The 10,932-nt window shown below is 39.8% G+C and overlaps 1 protein-coding gene across 1 annotated transcript in view; it reads right to left on the reverse strand.

Moving 5' to 3' along the window:
- Positions 1 to 10,932, reverse strand: part of CARMIL1 (capping protein regulator and myosin 1 linker 1) — a 195,238-nt gene that overhangs the window by 182,858 nt on the left and 1,448 nt on the right. Inside the window, exon 2 of the mRNA XM_085310093.1 lies at positions 7,050 to 7,147. Coding sequence (XP_085166219.1) covers positions 7,050 to 7,147 — 98 coding nt within the window. The remainder of the gene's footprint in view (positions 1 to 7,049; positions 7,148 to 10,932) is intronic.

The following is a 10,932-nucleotide window of genomic DNA, read 5'->3' on the forward strand; positions in this document are numbered from 1 at the left end:
AAAAAGAAAAGCCATCAGTGGAGAAGAATGACAGATACAAAAATTTGACCTTAATACTCATTTTCTATTTTTTGTTCCCAGCTTTCAGGAGATTACATTGTAATATTCACTCTTCTGCCACTTTTATACACAGATTTCCATGCAAATCCTTGCTTAGGAAAGTTTCATTTCATAAAATGTAGTGGCAGAGTCATGCACTCTACAAACAAAAGTGCATTAGCTACATTACACATTCTGTAAAAGAAGTGGAAAGAGTGTGATAGTTTAAAAGTCAGAATGGTTTATTGGGTTATGAAATATTGATACAAGGAAAGATCTCATGAACCATTCAGAACCACGGTGGACTCTTGCTTCCAGACCCTCCTTTTTTCCTGATAGTTATTCAAAGTGTAAAGAGAAACCCAGAAGYCTCAAAGGCTGAGAAAGTGTTTACATTTCCTCTTCCCAGATCACAGATAAGGATATACTCCTGCAGTTGGGTGTTCACATGCATAGTATGCAAGATAAAACAAAAGCAGGTACTTTCAGGGCATAGAAAGGCCAGTTACCTTTGYTACTGTATTAGGTACCCAGAATTAAAGAAAGAGTGCAAGTGAGTTGCCCTTCTGATACAACCATGATACTGTTCTCTCTCCAAGTCCACAAAAAATACACTATATTCTCAAAATGTGCAATGAGTTTTCTACATTTGAATCAAGTGTCAAAGAAAATACACAGTTCTGTGCAGGGTTGCACTCAAAAGGACACAGAAGTGCCAAGATTGTAGAAAATYTACATTTTGCCCAGCTAGCCAGGGAAAAAGGATCGGTTTGTTTGGTCAAAGGCCAATTTAATTAAGAGAGTAGATTAGATCATACAGTTAATGCAAACAAACCTGAGGGTAAGGAGCCGACTGCCCAAGCACAACCTCACTGAGATTATTGCTGTTGTTATTATTCTAAATAGCTACACAAGTGTGAACCCTGATTTAAGCACAAGACATAAGGTTTTATCCATGAGAGATGTTTGGACTGTGGGAGAAGGTGGAAATAAAGAATAGCAGGAGAAGGAAGAAAACTGGAACTAGGGACTGGAAGCGGAAACTGAGGAAAGAAATRTGATTCCTAACCCCACCAATCCAAAGCAAAGAGAAACTTTCCTCTCAACTTAATCAATTCCATTGACTGGCCAGTTTCCCTTCTTAAAAGTGGAAACACCTCAAAGATGATTTTAACGTTTGCATACACTACCGCAGTACCTGAAGACAGTTAAGATTGTAAATCCTCTCAAAGATTAAAAAATAACATTATAAATTAGTGTATAATATAAATGTAGATTTCAATAGAACATTTACATAAATTTGTATCTTTTTAGACAGTTCCCATTTTGCAGCTGTATGTCATTTGACAATAAACATCTGCATGATCAGATTAATAAATTCTCTTTCCAGCAGTGCTACAGAAAACTGAAGTAATAAGAGCAATCTTATTGGCCATAGTTCAGTTGTTGTCTTAGAGGTGCTTGGTAAATGTTTTAAAATACATTCTCCAAAGTAAGTATTTTTGATTACTCTACCTCCTTTTATTTAAACTTCCCGACATGAGGGGATGTACCAACACCTACTTCCTTTCATCTCTGTAAACACATACTTAAGATATATGTCATAACACTCCATGTTCTGTGCACAGAAGAGGAAACACTATTATTCTAAAAAATGTCCATATTTAACATCATTTTCACACACCAGCTGTCATGATATAACTCGCAAAATTGCACACAGTTAATGCAAAAGTAACCTTGGACAACCCAGTGAGCTTCATGCTCTTAGCGATTTAATAAACAAGTGAATATTTGTAAGGCAACATACTTGCACCTAGGTAGATAAAGAAGATCATCTCTATTCAAACAGGTCATCATCAATAGATCAAGACAAAAGATGAGTAATGGAAAAAAAAAAGCCAAAGCTTTTCACCCCAAAATAGTTATGGCCGTGCAAAATGCTACTGTGTCCTCACAGAGGTTGGTATCTTCATAGGTGAACAGGCCGAGCAGCTCTTACAAGCTTTTCTCAGCTGCTTTGCTGAAGGCAGTCAGGTTGCTTATGCAGTATTCAGCAGCTACACAGCACACAGAATGACCAAAATTATTTGCTCCTTTGAAAGTAAATACAGACAGATTTTTAACAGAATGTCACTCTACAAATGAGTCTTTAGAAGTAGAATGTGAAGTCTCAGACCATACATACAGACCAAAAAGAAACCTATTTGACAGGTGCCAACTAAAATTGTTTTAAAAGTCAATGGTAAGGTAAGTCCCAAAGAAAGTCACAAAGACTTACCAATCACTTCCAGTAAACCCRTGCTGGTGTGTACAGTACATTTTAAGGAGAGCTACCTGCAAAGTACCACTGTGATATTTTACCACATGAAGAATTTAAATAATCTGGGGGCAGCAGCATAACACAAACTGCTCAACGGAATTTCCTAATGAAGTGCTCTTGGTTACTACATCACACTACTCCGACCTGAAGGTTAGAAAAACATAAAAAGAAATAAATGAAACAACCCACCACCAACAGACCAACCATACAGACAGCCTAGTCATTTGCAGGAAATTSACAGGCCAATATTTTCTCATCTTTAACATCTAAAATAAATTTACTTTGGAGAACTGATCACAAAGGAGACTGGACTAGGAGTGTTCCCTTTTAGGAAATAAACAAAAAGTAACAGGGACCCTGGAATGTTAGCCTGCCATGAATGACTCTTGAAAACATTGGTGTTTTATAAAGAAGTGGTCAGATGTATTCAATATGCAGCCTTTACCTTACAATTTCAACTTCTCTGTGATTGCAATTAGTTGAAATAAATTTTATAGGAAGAAACTGCATAAGGAAATAGTAGAGAATGAGTAGAACACTATGCAAACCCTTAAGGGTTTTTTTGGGGAGGGGGAGAAAAATCACTACAAACACTGAAACTAAGAAAGCCCAATCTCCTATTGCAGTTTGTGGACAATAACCACTGAGCTCTGTGGATTAAGAAACAACACAAAATGCTGAAACCTTTCCCATGGACTGGGTGTTCTACCTGTTACGGTCCCAAAAGGTGGGGTCCTCAGGGGAGGGAGTACATGTAAAAYTGCTCCTTTTTCAGACTGGCTTTTTCAGAAAACCAACAGTACAATCATTACAACCGAGATGTCTACACACCCAGCAAAACCAGCTGCAAAGTGCAAAAGTTATCAGAGTGAGAGTGAACGCAACAGCCACTCAGGCATTTTATTACAAGCCTTATTCCCATAGGAAACCGGGTTTAACAAAACAAAATGAACAAGCACAGACATACACACACACAAAGCAACCATCTTGATTACAAAATGGTAAAGTTCTTATTTACTTTAACCTAGTAAGATTACTTCTGTGAGAACTGCAGAAAACRCAAAAAGAGGTGAGATTTGCTCTTTGGCTAGCACTCTCCTGCCTCTGGCAAAGGGCACGTGGAGCTAACCACAGCTGCTCGCCACAGGGCTCCCTTGCAGTCGGGCTGCCTGCACCCAAGGGCAGCTCGGAAATGGCATGGGTTGCGTAACTGGGTGCCAGCTCCTGGGAAAGACCCGGCAAAATCGACGGGGGCTCCTCGCTTTGCTCTGGAGCTACAGATAAGCACAGGCCCTAGGCCTCCGGAGCCCCGCTGCAGCTACGCCTGCACCTGGCCGTGTCCCCAGCTGACGCTGACCCGCTGACTTGCCTTCCCGGCTTGATCAGACCCGCCACAGTGCTCTGGATCTGCCTGGCAATCGCTGCAGGGCAGCGGCCCTGCTACCAGCCTCAGCCGGGATCTGCTTTCTGGTCCTGGGGTGATGAGACACAACCCAGTGTATCAGCTGCACATAAGTCACGCTTGCCATGTTTACTGACTTATATCATTATGACTAATTGAAAAACTAAGTAACTGCAAATTGAGAATACTGAAGCAGCAAGCTTGTGCAGAGTTAAAAAAATGGCTTATATCATAACTTATATCATAACTTCAAGTCCCAGTTTTCAAATTTCCAAATTCTGGCACCCAAAGCYGAGCTCCTAAATCTACTTTAAAGCAAGCATAGACTTGGTCCACTAACTACACTACATCAATGTAAGGCCTTGATTTCAAGCAACAGCACATTTTTCGTGCTCTTTCTCTTCATTCTCAAAATCTAATTTCCATCTTAATTATCAGAGGAATCTACTAGACCACAGTAACTTAAGTGGATAGTTGTACCCACACTTCAGTATACCAGAGGTCAAGTGTTTTTATAACTACCTGCAAACGGCAGTAATTTTTAAATAATCTCCCCTTCTTAAAGTATTATTGATTTTTCTAGATTTTCCTAGGAAGGAAGGACAAGAGGGCATTTAATTAAAGCACAGGCTTGGGTGCCAGGATTGTGTGCCAAGCTCTGTGATCACCTTCCTCTAAAACCTTGAGTACATTCCATCACAGCTCAGGGTTTAGCTAGACTGAAAACAACTTGCATTTTCCACTATTAACCCACTACACGTTACCTAATTTTCTTGTAAACATTCAACTATTAATAAAATTAAAAACAAAACATGATCTCAAAACAATTCATTATTACACATGCACTCAAGAGATCCTGATAAAAAAAAAAAAAAAAAAAAAAAAAACATTAACATTTCAAAACTAAGCTCTCAGGAGTCAAGGAATGCTGGCATGGAGGTTGCCCATGCAATCACATTTAAGTCCTCTGGTGCATGCACTTAAGGATATAGTCTTTAATTACCAAATTGCTTTTGATGCCAACACTTCATTCAGCATACAAGGCATAACAATTCAATACTCCGTTTTATCCTCATTGGCCAGTGTGTGGCCATATTCATTACTTATTGAATGCTATTAAAGCCACRCCTGCAGTATAACAAAAAAAAAATCTTAATTTTCTTGGGGACTTTTCTGTGRTGTTTATCATCAAGCACACATATTTCTCAAAGAAAGTCACTTACTTTCAACAACATTCTTTTGAGGAGGAGAAGGTCTACCTCTTCTACATCACAGGTAAGAAACACAAGTATATAAACGAGAGTGTCAAGTCAATACTAATCTGGGGTATATCCAATTTAAGGTAATTAGTGTAATTTCTTCAGAGCACTCTGCATTTCAGAGAGCTCTGTATCCTCAGAGGAACCACAGCCTCCACTGACCTCAGCCACAGTGGAGCCTCAACACTTCTGCAAAGAAAACCACATAAAATAAAGACACATGCAATTGGAGAAAATTAGGGGGGAGAGGGAGAGGGAAGGGGGAGAAAAAAAGAAAGGCCATTCATGGCCTGTACAGTTTCACATAAGGACTTTGTGGCAGAAGTAAAGATGAAATTCAACCCTGGCAGTCAACAGCCAGCTTCCCTACCCATGAAAGCATTCTCTTTCTTGCAATACAAATCTTCTGCATGTTTGCATGAAAGAATAGATGGTTCTACCAGACAACATCCCCTTCAACAATTCACCGGAAGATTCACCCCATACGTTAAAGACGATAAACACAAGAACTGATCACTAACATGTGAACCTCTTAGAGGGTCCTTCCCTTTTAATGCCTTTTCAATTATAAAAGGTTAAACTCCTCAATTAAGAGCTCAGGAGATCGGACTTTAAACGAGACATGAATGATCTGAGTCATCATATTTAGGCATTTTACTACTGAGTAATACATCTCTCAGAAACTTCACTGACAATTCAAAGCTTGACACTCTTTTGGTCCTATCAGCTCTGAAGAGTATTACAGTATTTCCACAATATATTTCACTATCGATAACAGTAATGATTCTACCTAAGTCAAAAAGTCAGTCAAGCATTACTGCTTCAGTGAAACTGTCAGTCTCCCCTGTAAACAAGGCTTTCAAATAAATAGAGACAATCAATCAACATTCATATACCGACCCTATTTCCAGTACAGAACCAGAAACCGCAGACTCAGGAGCTATATATACAAAAGGGTAGATATTATGCAGAAAATATTTCAAATGTCTTAAGTAGCTGTTCTCCCTAAAAATTAGACTACTATTSACAGTCTTACTGCCTACTAAGCTACGTAATGAGCATAAGCTACATGCACTTCATGAAGATAAGTCTTAACTGATGAATAAGATGAAGGTTTTTTTTAAAGACAAAATAGAACAGCTACATGGGAAGGGCGCACAAAATCTGTAACTACAGTCTTGGCAATGCAATCTTCAAACATGCAATAGCATTTTTTTGATACAAAGCASTAAATTTCAAACATCTCACAAAATATTACAGCAGCACTATTGTAATTTGTATTTGTTAGTCTAGTTCTCCTGATATAAAGGCATCAAAAGAAAGAAGAAAATTAAGTTCCATCTCTTTTTGCACACCCGAATATTCAAGATTGCACGCATGCATACCAGCTCATTACTGTGGCTTTCTTCTTATCAAAAGAGGCCAGCAAAATTATTCTCGAGAAAACAGGAAAGCATACTTAAGTGAGATTAATTTGACACTTTCTTCCACTATGGTTTTAGAAATGACAGTGGAGAATCCCACACAGCAAGCATTCCTTTTAAATGCAGATGCATGACCTAACACAGAATACTAAAAACTACAAATAGTCATTTGAGTTTAAAAAGCACAATAGCACTACTGTTAYTCTGTACTTTATAACAGCCTCGGAAGATTTTCAAAAGATATATAATTCCACATGCTTGATATTGTATTTCTTGTCCACTCAAAATCCCTATTGATGAGAATGGGAAACCTAAACAACAAAGCCAGACAAATATTTTAGAACACATTCTAACAATTCTTAGCACCAATCCACAACACTATATTCCACCCTGAATATAATCCTGTGATGCACATGTGTGTACATGCGCATGTTTGTACACACATAGACTTGCCATACAAGCCAGCAAGAAAGCAATAAAATAAGTAACATTTGTAGTTTACAGTACATACACAGCACAATAATTTTTCAAGGAGAGAATTAATGTCTTAAGAAAAGATACTGGCTTCTTCTCCAATTTAATCAGAGTCAATATATCACACTTACCAAGATTTTGTTATCCACTTTATCTCCCTTGGTTTCTAGCTTTACTTTCTTCTTGACTGAAATTTTGATTTTCCTCCCGATAACATCCTTGACACTTTCTGAAATAAAAGAAAATACCTTCAAATACTTTCATCATCAACATAAGAGGGAAACAGAGACCATGGTCAAGCTTTCAAGAAAACTCAGAGCTATGTTGTCCAAGTGCTGCACTCGTGGAAGTCTCATGCATGCACATGAGTACTAAACACATCCTAATACAACTTTTTAAGTATGTCAACTACAAAATAATTTAAGTCTATAATGTTGAGGTTATATATTTTATATGTCAATATTCTTAACCTAATTTGATATTTCTTTCCAGTGCTAGTTACACATCAAAAACACGCCTAAGACAAGCTTCAGCATTGCTCAGCTCTACTCTGGAAAAAAAAAAAAAAAAAAAAAGAAAAAAAACCAAAACAATTGCCCATTCATCATTCTAAAGCATAGGGAGCAAAGCTTGCTGTTATTTGAACCTGGAAAGTCTATTAACGTCAATTAACTACTTGTACTGCAAAAATGCTAGCCTTTTATTATTAATATCAGGGAGTCCAAATGGGTCAGATAATGAAAAACCAAGTGATCATATATTTAAGTTGCAATGCAAACCAATCAGACTTCGAGATACCAACAGCTGACAGCTGTGCAGCATAGGCTATGAGAACCAGTACTGGTCTAAGTCCAAATCCTAATGATTACACAGCCAGCTCATGGGACCAACCCCAAAATTACATTAACTGACATAATATTTCATATATATATATATATATACACACATACGCACGCGCGCACGTATTCACACACACACATATACACAGACACACACAAACAATATAGAGAAAGAGAGAGTGCTCTCTTTTGAGTACTGAATGAACATATGGACTAACCAGCCTCTCCCATAAAGGTCTGAACCCTGGCTGGGAGGGAATGCATGCACATGGAACTGTGTCAGAAAGCTTATACAATTACTAGCACTGATGTAATTGCTAGATAAACACAGGAGTTCAGCTAGAAGAGCCATTCTGGCACCTTCCATAAGTTTAATTCCCCAAGCCCCTTAGAAAAGGAAGAGAACTCTTTTAAACACACGAACGTCCTTCCAGCACTACGACTGGAATCTCTAGAGGGCAAGTCTCCATCCCTCCCACATACTACATGCTTGTACAGACTTATGTTTAAAGACTAAGATTCAGAATAATAAGGTCTTCCTAAGGCTTTTTTAGTAGTTCYGCAGCTTTTCTACACAAATATCATTTGATAGTCAGAGTAACTGACAGAATCAAATAACACGTCATTTATGAAGTCTAGCCCAGGCCAGAACTCTGCCTGGAGGGCAAAAAGGCATGAAAGGCAAAAATAAACCTGGTCAGAGTGACTCTCCACCAGAAAGAGCTGTTTCTGCAAAATCTGAATGTTTTYGCCAGGAATTTTGACGTACCAATCAGGAAAGAAAAGCTCCTGAGTAGCAGGGCTTGYCCAGGGAAGCTGCCCCAAGTCACAAGCAGCCCTGTGGCAGGCTGCCAGAGCGCCGGGCTCCCAGGGCAACTGCTTGGGAGGAAACCAGGCAGAGAGCTCCCTAAGGAGCCAGGTAAGCAAAGCAAAAGGGGAAAGTCCAGCCCAACCTGCCTGATATGAACAGGGTTTTGAAATTTCCTCTCTCATAAATAATGCTTGTTTCTGGTATTTCTGTCCCTCTCTGGGAACTTAAACGAATTTAAAGTTTACTTTGTGTTTTTTTCCATAAAGGAAAAGCCCTATCTTATCACAGAAAAACAATGGTATTTTGCTACTATCCCTACTACTTTACCTCCACCCCCAGCCTTTACCTTTTGGTTTCTTCTCTCTAACAAGCAGCTCAAGGTACTGCCTCTAGCAGGGGACTTTCTCCCGAAGCATCATTGGGAGTACAGGACACCCACAGGTCCTAAATAGCAGCAGTGAAAATGACTGCAGGTTTTCAGCTTCACCATTGTTATTTCAAAAAGTGATAGGGAAAGAAAGGGCCTGTGAGCTCCAACTCTTGCAGCATCAGGATGTCAACTCGTTCTAAGGCTGTGTCTTCCAGAAAGAGCTAGAAACTTTTCTTCAAAAAGTTAAGATTTTAATTTCACAGTTTTTCCCCAAGTAACAAAAGAAAAAATCATTGATATTRTTGGCAAGTGGACTTTGGAAATAGTTTTTTTCAAATTAAGGGATGGAAACAAAAGGTTAAGGCTCATATTGTCAAGTGCTCATTGATTTTTAATGTCTGAGACTAAGGGTGCCTACCTTTAGACACCAACAACTCAGAAGAGCAGATCCAGATTACTAGATTTTTTTTTTAAATTATGACCTAAGCGACCTGACAAAGGTCACACAGGAAGTGAGTAACAGAACAAAAACTGCAGTTCAAACACTCCTATTCCTAGTCTAATCATCACGTTTTATGGCACATCCTTTCATACTGTTCTCAGATCACAGTTATTCCAAAAAGTTTACTTTAGAAGTTCATTTTTAAAATACTAACATGCTAATTATGCTAATATTAACTAAGCTACAGATACCAAAATACTGCTATAAATCAAATCAATCCATGTGAATTGATCCACATGCTCCTGAAGAGCCCTGATAAAGCAAAGTGGGTGACAGTGTGCTGCCAGAACTGAGGCTAATCCTTACAACTGCCCAAAGCCATAGAGGATATAATACCCAAAGATGCTCAGCTTTACTCCTTCTCTTAATATGTGCCACATCCCATTTATCACATATTAGTGTAAGTGCTCATCATGAACCTGCACTGATCATGCACTAACATCTTAATACATAAAYATTTCTAGCCATTTTAAAAAAGGAGAAGTCCCTGGTTTTGACTATACCAAMTTCTACCATAAAATTCAGCTTGTCACCTTTTAGTAGTCAATCTATAGGCTAAAGCTAGTAATTCCATGTTTTGTCCAATAAAGGGACTGCAAAACAGAGCTATTTAGGTTATACACAAAAAAGTCTGTGACAACAGCAACTTTTCATCCAGATTGTTACAAAGATTTTCTAAATGTTAAAACAGATTCCCACCAATAGCACTGGCTGAAGAAATCCAAAGAAAAGCCACAATGTATATGAACCAAGGTCAGGGCTCTGAGACCAGTGCTGGATGCAACATGTATGGTGTTGCCTAACAAATCTCTGCTTCCATCTGTCATTAATGCAATTCTCCAAGTAAATCATTCCAATGTAGATGAGGTGCCAAGATCTTTCTTCAACAGGCAAAACTRTAACTAAAACCAAAAGGTGGTTTGGCCTGAATAAGGTACTCAGGGCTAGGCCTAAAGCATTAGTCCCTTATCCCCACATGATGCTGGTTGCCAGTGTACCATATTAATTATCTATTTTTTAAACGCAACAACAGCAATGCCAGCATGCTCACCACCAACTATGATTCCTTAAGTCTGTGATAGAGAATATGGGGGGGGCTGTTCGCACGCAACCACAAAACTTTAATGAAAAGAGCCTCTCTCATTTACACGCATGCACGGGGGGGGGGTCGTCGCAAATGAGTTTTTAAGCAATCCGAAGCCCAGAAAAATCCAAAGCTGCTGCTCAGCGAAACATCTTCCCTCGGCTCGCACAGGATCTGCCGCCGCCGCCGCCGCCTGACAGCGCGCTGCCGCGGCGCCCGAGGGGCGCAGGAGGCGGCAGGCGAGCCCGCACACGCTGTCACCGGGCATCTCCCCGGCCCGCCCGGGCACGATCCCCATCGCCGCCCCCCTTCGCCAGACCCGCACCGGGGCCGCGGCCCCGCTCCGGCCTCCGCGGCCCCGCAACGCTTCACGCTGCCGCCTCCTCCCGCCGCCCGCGCGCGCGCGCG

The sequence above is a fragment of the Rhea americana genome, unplaced genomic scaffold (genome assembly GCF_003343005.1).
Source record: "Rhea americana isolate MKP2758 unplaced genomic scaffold, rheAme1 scaffold_31, whole genome shotgun sequence".
Classification (NCBI taxonomy): domain Eukaryota; kingdom Metazoa; phylum Chordata; class Aves; order Rheiformes; family Rheidae; genus Rhea; species Rhea americana.